This window comes from Eutrigla gurnardus (assembly GCF_963514095.1).
Source record: "Eutrigla gurnardus genome assembly, chromosome: 7".
NCBI lineage: Eukaryota > Metazoa > Chordata > Actinopteri > Perciformes > Triglidae > Eutrigla > Eutrigla gurnardus.
Genome location: NC_139921.1, coordinates 21,799,981 through 21,820,193, shown reverse-complemented (window position 1 = coordinate 21,820,193; position 20,213 = coordinate 21,799,981). Strand labels below are relative to the sequence as shown.

Below are 20,213 nucleotides of genomic sequence, written 5' to 3'. Positions count from 1 at the left end.
TATATGCTAGGTATTGAAACAGGTTGCATTTTGTGTTCTTTTTGAGTTTCTTTAGATAGAAGAAGCTCTTTAAATCGCCCACCCGTTACCTCACACGGTGGAAAACAAATGTCAGTGCATTGCCTCGAATGTCTTTGAACATTAATCATCCTTTACGTATATATTAAATTATATCCAATGTCCTTAAGTGGGTGAGGTGATCAGTGAAAGCAAATCTGTGACATAAATTCCCTTCTTCGCGGCACAAAGGCCACGTTCGTGTGAAGGGTAAAAGATCATGCAGTGATAAAAGGTTTTTCCGGCAGATAGACCTTGATTTCGCACATGCCAATTATCTCCGGAGCTGAGGACCAATTAACCGCTGAACCTGTGCCCTCATATACACCTGCACTAATCAATCAATTAACTAATTACATGAATATTTAATACTAGCTTTTGGAATTGCCAATTACCACGGTTAGCTCAAGAGCGTTATGAAGAGATAGTTTCCCAACAAAAAAATATGTATTTGCCTTTGAGAGAAATGCTTTTTTTTTTTTGCTAATTAGAAGCATTTTCTGACATTCATAGGCTTAGACTCAGATTATTGAACTTACTTCCCTACACGCAATTTGGCATCTTCTTCAAAGACTAAAATCCTCTTTCTCTCTTTTGCGGTTTTAGGCTTGCCATCAGCACGCAAATGAACACTTCTAGAGAATTCACTTAGAGGATCATCCTGCATTTGGACAGCTGTCTTTTCACTGCGGGGATTTGTCTTCAAGGAATATATCCTCCCTTAAGAAAGACAGTATTTTTTTCTTCTTTATCCATTCGCTGTTAATTTCCACCTGTCTTTCTGAGTGCCTAATGAAGGAATATTAATCTTGAATGACTTCTCACTATTCAGGGTCCTACTGAAACCCGTTTCGTACTACGGTGGAATATCATAAGCCGGTTTGGCTTCCAGTTCAGACACAGACTTAACCTTTGCCCTGTCAGAGTTGTTGTTTTTTTTCTCCTCATGAGGTCTGCACGAGTAAATCCCTTCAAATCGCTTTCTCTCAATCACACACACACACACACGCAAACACCAAAGGCCACCAGGTACGCCCTTCTGTCACCCAATCTCCCCTAAACAGCACACCTCACTGCTCAGACCTGCTCCCGCCAAAGCTGCAATTATGTGAGTGCTGCCTAAAATGCCTTGGGCGCTTGCACCCCTATTCAATTCTCTCCTTTCTAATTACCACTGCCTCGGGACAGGTGAGGAGTCAGGGCAGATAAGATCTTCCCTTTTTACCTGTAGCCAAAACACACACGCACACATACGCACACAAACACCTACAGCGGGAGGCCAAGGTACACACTGAAAAGGCACCCGGGGTGATTTTCCTTTCTCATTATAATCTTCCAAAAAATGTTGAGAATTTGCTTTTAGACAAAGTTGTGTTTAGAGTAGAAGGCTTGGCGGAGGTAGCTGGGTTACAAGGTGACTGAGTTCTTCAAGGTGTGGTTTTTTTTCCCCCTCCACATGTATGTTATCATAGAAGGGTAATTTGGCGTCGTGATTGATCAATTAATATAGAAATGAAGACTTGGATCTTATCTGGTTACGATAATTAGAATCCCGCAGATTACTACAGAAAACATGCGATTCTGGCACGATCCCTCTTCTGACAGGCATCTGACAAGTCGTATGATTTATTACCAAAAAGTCCTTTATCATGGGACCATTAAAAATGAGAAATGGGTCCAGCAAATAAAGTACCAAAGATAAATGGCTTGACAAGTGCATTCCACGAGAGGTTATTCGAGCGGCGTTGAAAGACATGCAGAATATCTCCGACGCGCAGCTCGGCTCTCCGGGTCATCAGTCAGCCGCGGACCCCTTTTCGACTGATTGCTACCAAAGGTGACAACAAGCACTTAACAGCACGTAAACAGTGTCTACATGATGATCTATCGCCGTGAGTAGTTTGCGAGTAAAAAGAACCATTTGTAGCTGTAATCATCATTTATCACTGGCACCGTCAAAAAGGGATCCGGCTGCACTGTCAAGTAGATACAGGTAGGATTCTCAATGTCAGAGCACCCTGAGAAAAGAAAAAAAGAAAACTTTTTTTTTTTTTTAAACTCCTGTTATTCAGTAATCTGATCTTCCTGTCCTCGGGGCTCCAAAACAGGCAGGTAGAGAGCAGGTGACACCACATTAACCTCTTCCCCCGCTGCAGAAGCGGTTGAAAAAAAAAAAAGCGTAAATGAGAGATTTTAATCTTCGCTTCACGGACCATGTAGTCTGAGCTATGCATAAGCAGAGAGTGCGGCGTCGCTGTAGCACAATGGGGACATGCGTCGCTTATTGACAGGTTGCATTAATGTGAGGGGCAATCAGCTGTGATTATTTCTCAACTGCCAAGCCTCCCCCCCGCCCTCCCTCCACCCACCCACCCAACACCACTGCGCGCTTCCCTCACACCTCCTCCCTCTGAGCTTCTTATCTTTTCATATTGTTCTCTGCTTCAATACCTTCGCCGCTGGCACAAGTCTCAACACCGCTGCTAAGCCACAGATTAATGATTAGGGCATTACTCTGCATGTCTCTCGTTTTTTTTTTTCTTCTCTGGTTGCACCTCCCTTTCTCCTCCTCCTTTCCCTCACTTATCCAAATTCTGCCCCTTCTATCTCCCCGTGCAAAACACCACTTAACCAAACATGGCACCTTCAGAGAAAGTAAAAAGAGAGTTGAAAGAGAAAAAAAAAAAACAGCTGCCTGAGATACAGAAAAAAAAAGTGAAACACGAAACTCACCGAAAGCAGCAACTTTTATGAGGATAGCATGGAGGTCAGATGATATCATCTCAGAGAGCAGGGACTCTTGGTCCCGGCGCCACAGGTAGGCCAGAGGCTGCAAACCTAGCCGCGAACATCTGGGGAACAGGTGATAGGGAAGAGGGGGGGGGGGGGGGCAGCAGGTCGGAGACAAGAGAAAGAGATGCAAAGCGGTTAGTGTTGAATATTTGCCAGCTTCGGAAAAACTTCAAAAAAGCCAACTGGGCTGGGCACCTTCTCCTTTTTTGCGGGAAGGCTGCCACCCTGATAGGCCGACGGGAACATGCTCCCACCTGCAACCACTGCCAGTGGTTTTACACAAAGACATAACAAAAACTCCATTTTAAGCTGTGGCTCGCCTGTTGCATAAACTCAAATGCACAAATGTCTACTGCTCAATAAATGCATGTACATGTTTGTGTGTATAGCATGTATAAGGGGAAACAATAGTGGACTGGCAGCAGGGTTTTTCATGATTGGAGAGCATTTGTGTTCAGTCTGTGTAAATTTAGAACAAGAGAGAACGAAGACACAAAGAATAGAATAACAAAGGGAATCTGTATCTGAAACCGTCTCATCTCTCCCTCTGAGGATAACACTGTTTGGTTTCACCCCTAATGCAAACGTGCATTGTTTTTTTATATTGACAAAAATCACATGACAACTATGAAACTATCTTGAAGTCATTGTTCCAAAAAAAAACACAGAGCCGCGCCATAAAAACGCTGTCTAAATAAAAGATGTAAACAAAACTCAGTGTGTTTGTCTTTAAACAAAATCAGTCTAAGATTGGAACACCGTGACTAAAGAGGATGTACTCTCTTTTCTTTCAGAGTGTGCGTCATCGGAGTTCAGAGGCCTTAACGCAGTGTGTGTGTGTGTGTGTTTTCTGCGACGTGAGTGTGCGTTCGTGTTGACTTACACATTTTCCACGCGGACCCTCTGGTAATCGGAGAGAATGGCCCCTACAGACACTGCCTCAACACCTTCCTTTTCCTGTGGGGAGGAAAAGATGCAGGAAAACTCAACCACGGGGAGATTTCTCGCCTTTTCCAGAATAAAGCATGTGCATTGTACCCGGCGCTATGATGTCACCATCCCATGGGGCCAAATACTCCTTTGCTCAAGCTACAATGGCGTCCCAGAGTGTTATCTGAACAAAGCCACGCAAATCACTCGTAAACACACAGAGGCTGAATCAGACAAAAGAAGGCAGATCCCGGGCGGCTCTTTTTCCTTTCATCGGACCGCAGTCCTGTGGGGATGTTTACACTCTGGTCCTATCAAGGCTTTCGTGGTCCAGCCCATATCCCCTGGAGGGTTGCGTACATGGCCCTGTGAGCGTGTGACTGCAGGTACCGGCGCAACTAAAGGCAGTTCCTGAACCTTATCGGCGGCATAGTGTGAGCGTCTGGCCGCAGCCACAACAGAGGGAAACCGTGGCGACAACTTGAAGCATCAGCGAAGCGTTGTGTCTGTGAGTGGCATGTATCTTTAATATTGCTGAGGGCTAATCTAATTGCTTTTCATATCGTGTTCATATTTCAGAAACGGTGAGACAACTGTGCACTCGAGAGATGCCGACGCGGCCCGGAGACGCGTTCAATCTTCTCTCGCCGAAAAAACGGGCCGTGGCACAAATAAAAACACACATAGGTGCAAGCAAAGCGGGACGGCGCTCGCACACACACGCATCCCCTACCGCCGGGTGTGCCCTCCCCTACAGACACACACCTGCAGATTCATTAGACACATTACACGGGCTGTAATTAGAAGGCGAGGCAAGGATGGGAGCAGTGGAGGGATGCACAAGTCTCCAGTAAATTACCTTGTAGCCATTATCAATTTCCCTGGCTACTGGTCCTTAAGATAACCCCCCCACCCCCCAGCCCTCCTTCTCCCTGTGGTCCCTTCCTGCAATTTTTCTCTGCCTGATAAACATGCTGATTAAAGCGAACAGCGTGTAAACCTTTGATACTTTCCTAAATGAAATCCATGCCCTGCCCGGGGCCCGGCGCTGTGCAGCAACGCACTCTGCCTCATGCACACACACAGACACACACACACACACACACACACACACACACACACACACACACACACACACACATACATAGACACATATACACACACAGCTCCACGTAGGCGTGCCAGCTAATCAGATAAAGGATGTGCTCTGTGTGTGTGTGTCTGTGTGTGTCGGTGTGGTGTTTACGGTGCAGCAGAGGATGTGACTTATAAAGCTGAAGTTAAACACACACGGAGACAAACACGCAGCCAGGATTTAACTCTTTGACCTCAAGTTAAAACACAGAGAGATCTTAAGAACTTGGGACCCGGTGCTCAAGTTTTAATATCTCTCCGATGTGTCCCGACACCAGGAATATACATTACAGTCAATTTCACTGCATGGTGACAGTAATTAAGTCAGACTGATAACATTTCAGCCCGGCACAGAGCAAAGGGGGCTGCAGGCAGTGTCACGTAATTCTAGGTGAGCCTCAGGGCCAGCACTCTAATGCAATGATAACCTTTTCCCTAAATACAACTGTCACTTCCTAAAGAGGCATATTAGGAGGTAAAGAGTGGGATAAGGGGGAAAAAAGGGAGAGAAAGAGGAAAGGAGATAGGAATGGAAGTGTTGAAGGAGCGTGCTACGTCAACAGCGATGCGGTGCCTTGGCTTTAAACTTGGTAGGACGAGCCTGACAGCATGACACATCATCAGAGCAACAGTGGACAACATCCTCGTCTTGTGTTTCTCGTCTTTCCGTCTCCCTCTCTGCCTTCCCCTCCTCTCCGGAGGCAGACCGCTGTAGGTACTCGGGCCTCTGAGATTTCTACTCCACCAATTTAATGGCTTCTCTTTACACTGGCTCTCATTACATTACATCATGCAGCCTTATAATACCCAGGCATGCTCGCCACTAATGATAAAAAGAGACAAAAATCTCACACATCCCTTTGTTTTCAATGGAGACTCCAGCTAGAAGGACTATTTTTTTGTCAAACAGTTTTGGAAAATCTGTATTTTTGGAAGTGTTTACGCTTTCATCGCTATTATAGCTATCGCCAGGAGACAGGCAGGAATGGAGGGGGCAGCAAGTGCTGCTCTGGACGCCATTTTGCAAGTCCTAGACATTATTCTCTCATCCTCCAAGGGAAAGGTGGGATGAATTATTGCATAGAAGGGGTATATGTGTGTATAAATTTGAATTGATGGATATTATGGGAATTGTTTCATGTGTATTCATGATACCATAAAAAATACAAACTTTGGTTTTATGGTAGCTGAAAAATTTATCAAAATGGTTTATAGTCCGAACACCTGACAAAGAGACAAGGTAGCTCATGAAGCACAGTATAATAATAAATAATAATAAAATCTTTATGAGCGCTATCTGGCTAAACGATGTTTTGACTACATTACAGGTGCGACGCTAACATAACGATAAATCTACGCAGAGGTCATCGGGACTCTTGTGACCCCACCAGCCACTTTTCTTTCTTCATGACTGTTGGCACGAGATCCGAAGAAAGAGCCCCCCCCCCCCCCCCCCCCCCCCCGCCCACAATTCCACGTTTTCTTTTTTCAACATTTTATGACCCGGGCTCATTAAAGGAAGCTTCACCTGATCCAGAACATGAGGCCCTGCATTAACTCATGCCCAGAGCGGGACTAATTCTGGCGCAGCGTTGTGCAACAGTGCAACCCCGTAGCAGCCCCGTCAGAGGCAGACTAAACAAAGGCCCGGCCTGGCTTCCCCTGTCCTCTCCAGCAGGCAGACAAGCTATTAATGAGGATCTATGGCCCAGAGCAATGGAAGCCCTCAGTCCCCCCAGCCATGTCCATCAGGGTACTTAGCCCCATGCAGTCATTAACTTCTGTTACTAATTGTCAAATTCATTAAACTAATCCTTCCCCCACATCCGGATGTCTCTCGTGGAAATGGATGGAGAGGACTGAGTTATTAAGATGTCAGCTGTGGAGAAGATTAAGGCCAGCAGACATGCTCCACAAAGAAACGATACGGCCATTAAACTCTATATCAAGGTAGTGTGTGTGATATACTTTGTAATTATATATACATTCGTCTTAGTAAGGGAGCGAAAAAGAGTGGGCTCAAATGTATTCACAGTCACAGACATGCCTTCAGTCAAGATATGCATCTGCCCCAAAGATACATAAGCGGCAATCATAAAAGCACAGAAATTCAGCTTCGCGAATGTAGCTATTTCATCAGCTTAAAAGGTACTTACGCACGCCACACATTCGGTCTGGGTAATATTCAACAGTCAAAACCATTAACAGCAACCAAGGCAATTAGAAAGCCATAAAATATTAAAAATTCAATATTCATATTCATATGGAATACATCAGAACTCTCATTAGCTCTCTCTCAATGGCTGTCACAATGAGGCCTTAATTATACACCCTAACAATACAAAGCTCCATTTTTTTTGCAAAATGGTGGGTTTCCAAAATGCCTGCTTCAGACTGTTCTGACAACTAGGGAGCCAGTATTGGCAGATCGTGGCTATCACGCGCCACGAGGCTGCATATTTCCATGACAAAATACAATTTTTTTTTTCCACGTGCAAAGTTGTTGACGCGTACTTTCTATCATATTACTGTCTCACGTATGTAATATGCTCGTGTGCGATGGCAGGAAGGCGGAGGAAGTAGACAAAGTGGAGAAATTAATTAAAGTGGTTTGAATGACAGTTTGCTCAAGGGCATCGGGGTACCATCGCAACATTTCCATTGACGCGTCCGCACTGTCATATCGACACCCCACCGCCTCCCACCCTTCTCTCCCAACACTCCCCTCCATCCCGCTCTTTCCGGATCCATCAAGTAAGTGACTGGACGCGACACGGTTTTAATGCTCCCTCCATTAGATCAGCTCTGGGCCCGTTGTAATGTAATGGGATTGTTCTCCCGTTCCCCTACATGGTCGGGACGTGGAGAGGGGGGGGTCGGACCTTGTTGTTGCAGCTCAAGTAGATGTGGTACAGGGGATAGGGCCAGCTAGGGTCAAGCGATTGTGTTTAATGTAATGCGGACATAGTCCCGGGGCGTGTTGGGCTGTCCTGACAACTCAGACATGCCCAACTGACAGGAAGCTTAGTGCGGGCTTAGTAGGAGGAGACACTGGTTATTTGTTTTAAATCAGCTTCCTCATTACCATTCTGTTCAGACGGTTGTACGCCAAGGTGACTCCCACAGTTGGTGGATGAGTGATATGCTGTGGAAAAGGTGCGCACAGGTTGCAGGATGTAGGTTGGAGCAATTGTAATATTCTAAGTTGCACCCAATACCTTTACTTTTAAGATTACATGATATATATATATATATATATATATATATATATATACTGAGGCTAAAACACTATGTACAATATCTGATCCATCAAAATAAAGCAACAAATGGACATGCCGGCTTAGCGAATGCCTTTGTAAAACAAACATTGGCCAAAGCCTTGTTCTAAAAGGCTTTCAGAGACATTCCCGTTGGTAAATCGGTGGGGCTGTCTGTTTGAAGCAGCTGTTGAAAGACGGGCACTTCCTTTGTGCTCGTGGATGGGTTGGTGATGACTCACCACGTGTCAGTCCACAACCATGCAGAGTGGTGGAATAAGAAAAACAAATGGCTCACGAAGCCAGCTGCTCTTAAACCTAAATAACCAAACCGGTTCCTGAGATGATGACTTACAAAAAAAAAAAATACAAAAAAAAGAAATGGGGGGGTTGAGAGAGGAAGCAGAACAGGGGAAAGTATTATCCTCCACGATGAGGCCACGATGCAGATGTGACCAGCCGGCAGAAGAATATGACTCGAGGCATTGTCTCATCAATGCGATGAGTGAGGGACGCTCATCAGCCCGTAGAAATGTGACATGTGACAGGCCGGCGTGCACTGATTTGTGTCCAGAGAGGAATGAAAAAGAAGCAGTAGATTTACTCCATGAAGGTACCACTGCAGCCCTTCATGGCTGAGTTTGTGTTTGTACAGTTTCCTAGCTTTAAGTTCACACACACACACACACACACGCACACGCACACACACACGCACTTTAGTCTCGGTTAGTGATTCATTTACAATGACAGAGCTGTTTTCAGCGATAGAGCCTGAGCATAAATATGCCATGCCGCACAGCTGGAAAATGTAGAAATTCATCAGGGTTAAAAAGTAGAGAGATTAACGTTTCACGAGTTTCCTCTCAGATATATATGGTTACGTAAACACAGGCCCAGCCAGTCGTCAGGCAGGGAGGTAGAGGGCCTTGGCCAAAGCAAGCACAAAGCCCTAGTTTCAGCAGGCCAAGGACAAGGAGGCTTTCCATATCTACACGCATGGAAAACTTCATGTTGGGAAGCAGCGGGGAGATATAAGGTTGTTTATCGATGCACCGTACGTCCGTGAATACTTGCAATACAAGCAAACAAGCTCGGCATTACTGGCTCTTATTAAATGCAATATTTTAGTGGTTGCTTCTACATTAAACATGCGTCTTTATGGGCGTTTTTAGGGGTGACAAGAAATCAAACTTCCTCCAAAACATTCAAGGCCTCCCCATTAAAAGGATGCATTGTTCCGATAAATACGCATCGGCAACAGTTTTCAACATGGCATGAGGAAGAGTCATAATTCCAGCTTTGTCATAGCAACATTCCCCCCCCACTTGGCTGAGGTAAGAGGGCTTGAGCGTCCGAGACACGAAGCTGCTTCCAGAGACCGAATCAAAGGAGGAGTGTCACGCCACAGAGAGGTAAACTATGTCAGTTGCTTTTCATGGTCCGTAACAACCACCTAGTCCACAGGGTGTATGCACGCACATGCAGTGGCGTCCATGTGTATACACACAGTCGAGAGCTGGCCTACAAACACACACACACACTCTAAAATGTAAATGTTTTTCTGGTGAGGTCAGCTTCCAGGCTCTTGGCATCTTGGCTCTCCTGTCCTCTATCCTCCGTAGCTCAGACAGACATCATGAACCCCCGCGCACACCTCCAACAATTCCCTCCCCGTCCCTCCCCGGAGAGAGACTGGAGGAAAACACAGCAGTTCAACCCAATAGACTCCAGACAGTGTTTTTCTACGGCTGGTGATGGCTTTAGCTGCGGGAGGTGATGGGGCCTGCCATAAATATTTCTCGAGGGGGATGGTTCACAAAACAAAACGTAAAAGCCCTCTTAATTTTGGAGCAGATGAATAGCAGGGAGTTGAAAGACTTAGCACTATTCCGGTCCTGGGCCTGACTGGCTGTTAGTACTGGTGACGGGTTTAAAAGGTTTTATTACAAGTCCGACCTCCACTCGTGCGTGCAAACAACTGCCTAGAATCCAAATGGAGCAATAAGTTAGCCTGTGGACGCCATGAAAATCTTTATTCTTTCAGATTCACTTGAATTTTTCTTGAGAAAGGAGACAGTGAACAGTTTTTTTCCCCTTCTTTTTTATCCATCAAGGGTGGGAGTGAAGTTGTAACAATAGATCTCTGATGATCAAGAGTTGCAGTTGGTTTGAAAGGAAAAAGAAAAGAAATCAAATTTGGTCAGCCAGGCTGAGAATATAATCACGGTGTTTCCCTTCATTTTTTAATATGAGCAATCAAACAAAGGGGGAAATTACAGTAATACACTTTCCATAATGGCGTATTTACATAAGTGCAAAACAAAACATATTCGCCAATATCTCAAAGGCAAAATAACCGCTAGATACATCTACAATTCATCCAGCATCAAAATGAAATCAGAAAAAAAAGAGAGAGACCATAAACACACGCACATTCTTCATTGGAACAATGTTCAACCAAGCAGTGGTAGTGGCTCATGCCCTTGGCAAGGCGAGATAAGGCTATCAGCCTCCATCATCGCTAAACAAGATTGAGCAAAGTACATTAAGCAGAAAAATACAAACAAATTACAAAGGCTTGAGGCTAGGCTCTTTATCTAATGTTTGTGGGGACTGTTAGCGTCAGTTGGAGGGAAATGGGCCTGCGTCTAATAGATCCTGTCCCACCACTTCCACACGGCCGGCGAACAATACACAGCGCCATTATCTCGGCGCTAATGCTATCCTTCCTCATGTGCAAAACAAGCCTGCAATCTCAACCCCACTGCCACTGTGTCGACCAACATAAATACAAGCGGCCTCGGACCAAAGGAAAAGATAACAATGGCTATCGCAGAGAGGTGACTCAGAGAGACAGCTGTTTGAAGGAACATAACACTAGCCCCGTGTTGAGACAGATCTTTCGGTATGACGCCGTAAACTTGCGCTGGAAATCGAAGGAAAGAAAACTTTCTACAAAGTGATTATCCATCGGTTTTAGACTGCTTGTAAGGTGCTTCCAATAACACCATTTAGAGGTCCCTCCGCACCACAAACCAGCTACAACAAGCCTGCATTAGCTTTGTTATTGATCTGATCTCCTAAACCCTCGCTGTGACCCCAGAGGTCATGATTTATGTATTAAGTAGCTTTTTAAAGAAATCCATTTTCCTGTTGAGCCCCCAATGTACATCTAATGCTGCACCATGCTGGTAATCAGAGAAGGGCTGCGTGTTTGATTTTGAGCCCCCCCCCCCCTCCCTTCTTCCATAGTTCACACCCCTCCTCCTCCTCAACGACTTGCCTCACAACACCTCAGCTCCCTAATCAATATCACAGAGCTCCTGGTTCAACTGGAGATTCCTCTGCCTGCCTGCCAGCCCTCCTCCTCCTCCTCACTGCTTTCTTTCCTCCTCTCCCGCAATCCCTCTCCCTCCTTTCCTCACAGCAGGACGCACCTCCATCAGGGCACTCGCAGCAAACGCAGTGCCAGGCTTCTGAAGGGTCCGGATGAAAGTGCGACGACAACACAATGGAGACAAAGATGCCAGTCGATGGAAGAGAGAAGGAGCAAGGGAGAGGGAAGAATGAAAAAGAATGTTTGGACTTGTGGACAGACTGCCTCTGCAATCTCAGAGGGCCCCACTCTTGTCTGCTGATGTCGATAATGGAGCGGCAGGAGAGACAGAGGATGAGGGGGGAGTGTGTGTGTATGTGTGTGTGTGTGTGTGTGTGTGTGTGTGTGTGTGTACGTAATAAAGGTCAGGAGAATCAGGGAATGGGGGGTAAGTGTGTGTGTGAGTTTAAGAAGGATTATCTCACTAAAAACAGTGTTTTAACACACACCAACGGAAGGGAATGTTTCATCTACAAAGGCCAAAGGTCTCAGAGCACCTCTCCAAGACTTTTCCCAGACGTCTCCAGGAAAAAAAAAAATACTGGTTTGTAAAAAAAAAAAAAAAACAGGGGTGGGGGAGTTGGGTGTTAACTGACCTGTGATATCACTTATCCAAAAAAAAAGAAAAGAAGAAGCAGCATTTCTGGAAAGGATAAGGACATTACAGAATAAGAGATTAGATGCGAGAGTAACATTTCCATCGTTCTCAAAGCCGGGTCTCAGTACGACAGAGATGTCACAGTGCTGCTAATTAGAGCCGGCAGAAAGGAACATGTGCATAGACATCATCTATTGTTCCTCATCATTCTAATGAGCTTAAATGTCTTTGTCTTCATTCATCAGCTCAAAAGGTTGCGGAAATGCTGCAGATATATATATATATATATATATATATATATAAAATATTACTACATCAAGTGATTGAAGCTCTTGTTGGATCTTCCCAAACCTCCGTGCCATCCCTGCCATATAGGCTGTGCTTCTTTCAAGGCACAACATCTTTGTCTTGCAAGAAGTTTTTAATCCGCTTAAAACCAATTTAACAATGCAAGAATAAATGCGACTAATACACACTAACATACTTGTGTAGTTGGTTGACAGAGAGAATAGGAGTGTATATGGAGGAGAGCAGTGGGAGGACTTCTTTCTACTGTAAGGTGTTGAAAGATTGTAAAATCGAGAGGCAGAGGTGTGCAAGGAGAACAGAGATAGTCCTGTTATCACGTAATAGAGGCCCGGTTTGACCTGACCTTGAACACACATGCGTGCGCGAGCGTGCACATGCACACACACACTAGCAGGGTCGTGGGGCATAAAGAGTCACTGTGTCAGGTCACAGAGCCACAGAGAGACGGATAAAGGACTTGAGGGATGTGATATGACTAATATGAGGGGTTTTGTAGGCCTTCGGGGGGACTGGCGTTACAGCCAGGGGTGACTGACACTGCTGATCTGTATCACACATCAGAGCAGATCACAGCAGAGGAGGGCAGCCCAACCACACACATGAAGTATGGACCCACAGACCACAAAATCCAATTTCTAAATCCACACAAACAAGGACATTATGATGGAAAAAGAAAAGAAAAGAAGATAAATAACTATCTCCACATCAACACATTAAACTTGCAGCTATCCTTTCACATAATTTTCAGATTCTAGCTTGCTTTTGAAGCCTGGCAGAGGACACAAGGACGTCAGCCATTCTATAAAAATATACCCTTGCAGCTATAGATGTGCAAAAGTGAACGATCCCCCCCGCCCCCCCTCCGGCCACTGACAAAACTGTTATTTCTCCCCCTCAAAGAGCGGGTTCAAAGATCAGCACCTAGCAGGATGGGATGAGGTACGCTGTGGCTTGCATGTCTATCAGGTTACACACTTCAAAGACACTCCGCCATACACAGCCAGCGATGAGAGCAAAGGGGCCAAGGATAGGGCCACATTGTCATTCTGCAATTATCACTACTGCCAGGGGATGGACGGCTCATTTTTTTTTTTTTTCGATCATAATTGGACTTTTTTTCCCTCCTCCATCAACAATGGTTGTGAAGAATATGATCTCTTCCTTTGAATCTTTTGAAAGGCTCCAAACATTCTCCGAGAGGCCAAAGTGTAGAGAGAGTGTCTCTGGTTTGGCAGCTTTTCTGGGAACGACCCATAGATGGCACTGTTGGCTCATGCTACAGGTCTGCTGCCGCACTGCAAAAGGAGGAGGAGTGTAGAATATCCACTTTAAACTCATCAACTCCGGATCTGAGGGGAAAAAAAATTCTTTCATCTATGCTCAAGTGTCATTTGCCAAATATAATCTTGTAACTTCTAATTAATTCAAACTGCTAGAAAGAATCTTTCAAAATATAGCACTTTTTTTTTTTTCATGGAAAAACTCTTCTTTCCAGTAAGGGTGATTTAACAGCTCATTATCAAAAGGAGTGTTTCTTCTCTCTTTCTCCCAATTCTATCATTCTCTTCGCAAATCAACAACACCACTAACTCCATGGTGAAAGGGAAAAAACTAAACCAGGTATATGTGTTGAACATAATTGAATGTGTCCATAATCCGTGACTTTTTAAGAGTCTATTTCTTTTTAAGAGTCTATTTCAGATGCTCTGTGGGTTTGTAATTATAGGGGGATGCAATGTCTTGCATGAGTTTACTACCCTTCACAATGTGGTACAACTGGAACAGGTAAGTAAACCTACCGATTAGTGAGAAGGCCAAAAAAAAAAAAGCAACTTCAGAGAGCAGTAACTTGAAATTTGAGATAAGAAGTTGTATTCTTATGGCTGACATCACTCAGTGAGAGAGAGAGGAAGCCTGTTGTTTATGGTGCAGGTCTGTTGATGATGGCGAGAGGGGTAAACGGGGAGACGACTGGAGGTCTGCGAGCGTGCGAGGGCCCCATGGGACTCCAACCGCCCTGATCTATGGCCCAACTGACTGGTGAGGTCAGGCCAGAGAAGCCCTGGAAATGGGAAATTAGCAGCCCTTTGCAATTAGAGACCTGACCACAGACAGAGGTGGTAGATTGCATCATGTACCGGTGATAAGTCCACTATTTGACTGTGAAACAGAAATGAATGTTTGCGTACTCACAAGAAAACACACAAGCAAGAGCTTCCTCGTGTGTGTGTGTGTGTGTGTGTGTGTGTGTGTGTGTAAAGCCTGCGATTTATACAGAAGACGACAAAGAAAGTCAGGCAGAGGGCGCGAAATGCCCTGAGGCAGGCTGACTGGCCCTTGCCACCCAGGCGGTGTGCGGACATGCAGGGGCCCTGGAGTAGCCCTCAGCTCCGGATGAACATGTCTCCACACAGACCTAACCAAGCACCCCGCCCCCCTCCAACCCTCCTCCCCCTCATTTACACCACGTCAAGCCAACTCCAAGCTCAACAACAAACTCCTATCCACCATCCCATAAGAAGCTCTTAAATTTTGATACCGCAAGCTAAAATGAGAGGTTGTGTGTTGGTGCAGAGGGGGGGGGGAGTGTTGCACGGGATCAATCCCACACCCTGTTTGCGCTGACAGTAGGGAGAGCTGTTGAAGTGTGCGTCCACGTAGCTTCCTCATGGCTGCAGGCAGTCAGGTAGGCAGGCGGTGCCAGCGGTGTGTTAAACACACACGCAGTTGTCTCCAACCTGTCAGTCAGCCACCCCGCACCACATCAGACCACCGTGGTCTCATACATAATTTGGCATCAAATGAATATTTTCTGAACGTCCTGGCAAAAGTGGTATTTGATGAAATATTAATTTGGTGATTAATTTTTGCATCTGATCTTCTGTCAAGTGAGATAAAAAAAAAAGAATGGAATTTTCCCTGTGAAGCCGGTCGTTGAAGGGCACCTCTCTCCAACTTCACACATAAAACTTTGATTAACCGATACAACAGCCACACTATTTTCCCAGAGTAAGATGAAACGAAAACTTACTCCACTTTGAAAGTGAAATCAAGACATACTAAATAAGACAGGCTAAAAGCACCAACATAGCCTTTTAATCCACTGAACAGCCTCGTTGCACTTTGCCGTAGGTGCGAAGGACTGTTAAGTGTTCAGCAGGCCAGATGAAACCAGACAAGCAGGGTCTCTCTTTAAGACATTGCTGATGGCCTACAAAGTGACTCTGAATCCACAGAGAATGACTTGTAAAACATCTCAACGGTGTGACATATGTCATGAACCTTAGCCGAGATGAGAAGTTTAGTAGTGCTCTGAGAGCTTGTTCACTAAAAAGCAGTCAAGCATATGTCAGTGGTGGCGAGGAGTCAAAACGGCAACTATTGTATACGCTCAACGAAGCATTGTAATGGTCAGGTCACATAATTATGGTGCATTATATAGTATTCTGAATAAGACTCATTAATGTGCAGTTAAAGTATACGTGTGAAAATAAAATATTTTTTATCCATATGTAGGTTTGCTTTCATGTCTGTGCATATATTATAGCTTTGTATTGGACTTAAAGGTGCTCAAACAGCAGCAGCAGTGTTTAAGGGATAACTGGAGGGTGGGTGGTACGCTTTCGGATCGGTGTTACCGTTGATAAAGCAGTCCCGTAGGTCGGGATTTCATTGTAACACCCTACGAGTGCAATGCAGAGCAGCAGCCGTTGGCTAGCCAGTGGAGCACGTATAGCCAACCCGGCTACGTAATTAAAGCACAGAATAGCTCGGGTTACAACACACACAGAGGGAGAGCGACCTCATTGTCTGCTCAGGTTGACATGAATCCACTATAGCTGGACAAAGCATATAGTTGTTTGCTGCTATATTAACATTCAAATTTAGCAGGTGGAAGAACGAGGACAATAGTGATTTATTTCTTCTGTGTGTAAATAATTACATTACAAATTGCATTTAGCTGACACGTTTATCAAAAGCGACTACCAATAAGTGTATTTAACCATGAGGGTAACCAGAACAGCAAGAATCATGTATGTATTTGCTTAAAATAAGCCGAACTACAGAGGGCTATAAGTGCAGGACGTAAGTGCAATATAGTTTTTTTTCTTTGTTGTTTTTAAATAAATATATATAAACCATCTTCTTAGCCAAGGTGCAGTCGGTAGAGATGTGTTTTAGCCTGCGGCGGAAGATTTGTGGACTTTCTGCTGTCCGGATGATATGGGGAGCTCGTTGAGATTTCATTTGACTTGGTGTCCCTCACAGTGAGGGAGCAGCAAGCTGATTGGCCTATGCAGAGCAGAGTGGACGGGCTGTGGTGAAAGGTTTAACCATGTCCTGGATGTAAGCTGGGCCCGGTCCATTAGCAGCATGGGACGCAAGTACTAGTGTCTTGAAGCCCATGCAGGCAGTTATTTAAATATTTTTTATGTTATTTCTTTGGCCTTTTTACCTTTATTTGAGAGAGAAAGGGGGGTATGACACGCAGAAATGGCCGCAAGTCGGATTCGACCCGGGGCCGCTGCAGTGAGGACTTAGCCTCGATACATGGGGCGCCAACTCCATGCCAAACACTGAGCTATCCGGCGCCCGCCTGGTAATAATGTTAAGGTTACTCAATTGTTGGTATCCTTATCAACAGTTGCTGCAACAAGTCTGCTTTGGCCCTAAGAGTTAATATATGGCAGTTTGTACATCTAATTGGAAATATAATTATAATGAATTATAGGATCTTAGCTTTAATCTCTAATTTAGTTTTGAACACTGTAAGAGATGCAGAAAACCGGAGTCACATTCCTTGTGTTTATGCATACACAGTGTGGACAGAGAGGCCTACCTTGACGAGGTGCAGCAGCTCATACAGGTCCTCCACTTCATCCCCCTCTGTCACACTGTAGTTTCTGCTGGTGTCCAGGCTAGATCCCTGGATGGTGCGTCTATACAGGGGCAGATCCATGGCTGCAGCAAACAGCTCTATGGCCTGGTGGCCCACTGTCTGGTACATGTAGCTGTCCAACTCATCTGTGGCATAGAGGAAGGATATTTAGGCCAGCGGCTTGTGCTAAACCACTGATCATGTACATGTTTGACAGTAATAATCAATATCATAATTTAAATCATTCATAACACAATGCTAACTGCACAGCTAAAATGACTGGCTTCAAAGTGACTCCTGAGCTGTTAAAACGAAAAACTGAATTGGTACATTAAGATCCAAGTAAAAATAAAATAAAGAATTAAGATTGTATAAATGAAGCATGTAATTAAATAGAATTAAAATGATGAAAATTGTGTCAAGTGATATAAAATTCTCACTGTGAAATATGGCAACTCGAAATAATTTTGAATTGCTATGATCAAATAAAGTAAACTCCATCAAACATTGTTTTATTTAAAAGTGATGAAAGTTTAGTTTAGCTTACAATGTGTTATTCATATTAATGGTTATTTCGTTGTGTTTTTATTATTAATGTATTTTAACATATCGGTTATCATGCTACACATCCCACCTCCTGTGGGATCTATAACACACAGAGTTCTGTGGTACTTTGCTTGTGTAGTTCTTCGTGTCTTGGGCCTCAGAAACGCAGCTGGCTGGCCCACATAGCTCAGCTCAGCCCCTGTAGATCACATAAAGCCCAGCAGCGCAGCTTCCTCACCTGCGTTCTCGGGACGGAGGTTGGCCAGAGCGACGATGCTGTGGCCGGCAGCAACACACTGCATCATGTTGTAGCAGCTGTCTTTACCCCCACTGGAACACAGCAGGAGGAATAAGCAGAGAGGTAAAAGCTGAGTTTGAATCATTACGTCGTTTGGGGATCTTGTTATGCAGCAGCTTTAATGTTCAGTGTTTGTGGCTGCAACGTTACTTAGTATACTTATTCAAAACAGACTTTACCATACAGTAAGTTAGCTACAGTGTGCTAATCTTGTATTCACCACACTTATAGCCGAATACTTTTGAGTTCTACAACAGACATGGTATATAATGGCTTTTAACAAAGTCAGAGGCGAAATACAACATAAGAAAAAGTTATCTAGCGTTCAGTGACAGCAGTCCATCTGAGATTTACAGTTACTGCCGGGCTAGCAAAAACAATATCAGCGATAAAACTGAGACATGTAGAGCAAAGAGACGCGGTTACCTTATCAACGCGACCACTTTCATCTTCTTCGTTTTTGCTCAAGAGACTAACACCAAAAGTATTAGCTCTAATGTGCCACAACGTGATAACTGTGCCTAGCAACCGGTGCATGTACACAACAACATGTGAGATCTACTCTTCCGGGTTAGCAAAAGGACCCCTGTGTATATCAAGTGGTCCTCTAATATGCCTGATAGAAAATCGGCAGCGGCTTTCTTTGTGTCAAATTTAAATAAAAATGTTGTTTAACAAGCGTGATCATAATTAAGTACAGTATTGACAAGTAAAAAAACGTCCGTATAGTAATTAGAATAGTTTAGTAAAACGTGAGTTAATTGTGCTCACACACAAACTGTTGACAAGTCATTAAAAAATTAAAAAAGTAATAATAGATTATAGATATAATATTATCATAACAACAATAATGAATTAAAAAACACAATTTATATAAAAATTAACATTAATCTCACTTTTTCATTTACTAATACAAGAGCACACTCAAACAACTGATGGCAGGATCAGTTGCATGTATGCATGTGTATTTTTACTTGCATTTTTATTTCACATCTTAAATTTGAGTAAGAATGCATTACATACAAAATCAACAATCTCCATGTTATATATGAAACATATTTTACATTTATTAATTACTTTTTTGGGGGGGGACTAATATGTAAATTATGTTTACGCTCTCATAAACAAACATACATACATACATACATAATAACATAAATAAAAAGTAAACACAATATGTCTGTACTATAGCATAATCAAAGTGGATATGCACAGTAACTCTAAAAGTGATAGTGACACGCATCGTTTGCCTCTTGTCACAAGAGAGTACCAAAAGTCCATGCTGGTATTCACACACAGGTTGCGCTTTTCCTCTGAGGGAGCTCTATCTTGCTCAGAGGAAAGCCTTTGATGCTCTTTTTGCTCTCTGTTGTTTTGCCAGAGCAGAATAATTGCACTGCTTTTGTGTGCTTCCCTCACCTTCTACCCCTAAGCAGGCTAAAGGCAACTGATTTTGTTTGAGCGTACAAAATTGAGAGAGACATCTCTTCATCCCATTGCTTTTAACTAGGTTCTCCTTTCTGTTTTTGTTTGTTTTTTTTGTTTCATTCATCCTGAATATATGGCAACATCTACAACCTGCAGATGAGGATCATTTTGTTTGAGGCACAGGCAGCACAGACTGAGAATTGGGATCACTTTTCTAATGGATGAATATGGTCTTTATTAAGTGCACATTTGATACGATTTTTTATTCCCTTTTATTTTACAAAAAGGAAATAAAATCAAGAGTGGGTGTAGTGTAATGTTTTCAATACAGTATACTTTCCTTATTCCTTTGATTTAGTGTTTACTTCTTTCTACATTACTTATTTATTAATATTAGTTCATCTAACATCATGATTCTTTTATTATTTGATATGAAAGATAAACTTCCATGAATTCCAATGTTTTTTTTATTCCTTACTGGACAGATCATATTCATCCTCTGTCCCTGGGCAGGTAAAACAAAACATTATACAGGCACCATGACAACAAGCAACAACTACAAATAAATTTGGAAAATGAAAATTTCACAAGTGTTGGAAATTTAATTT

General features: G+C 43.8%; 1 protein-coding gene across 2 annotated transcripts in view; it reads right to left on the bottom strand.

The window, feature by feature from the left end:
- The window catches only part of dph6 (diphthamine biosynthesis 6), a 54,464-nt gene extending 35,723 nt beyond the window's left edge, over positions 1-18,741 (bottom strand). For both annotated transcript variants that reach the window (XR_014597358.1, XM_084012716.1), the window contains exons 1-5: positions 18,604-18,741; positions 18,118-18,209; positions 17,295-17,479; positions 3,734-3,807; positions 2,791-2,909 (exon numbers count right to left, since the gene is read on the bottom strand). Coding sequence is in view for 1 of the 2 variants with exons in the window: in XM_084012716.1 (XP_083868842.1) it covers positions 2,791-2,909; positions 3,734-3,807; positions 17,295-17,479; positions 18,118-18,209; positions 18,604-18,626 (493 nt within the window). In the remaining variant the exon portion in view is untranslated. The remainder of the gene's footprint in view (positions 1-2,790; positions 2,910-3,733; positions 3,808-17,294; positions 17,480-18,117; positions 18,210-18,603) is intronic.
- Positions 18,742-20,213: the final 1,472 nt, after the last annotated feature.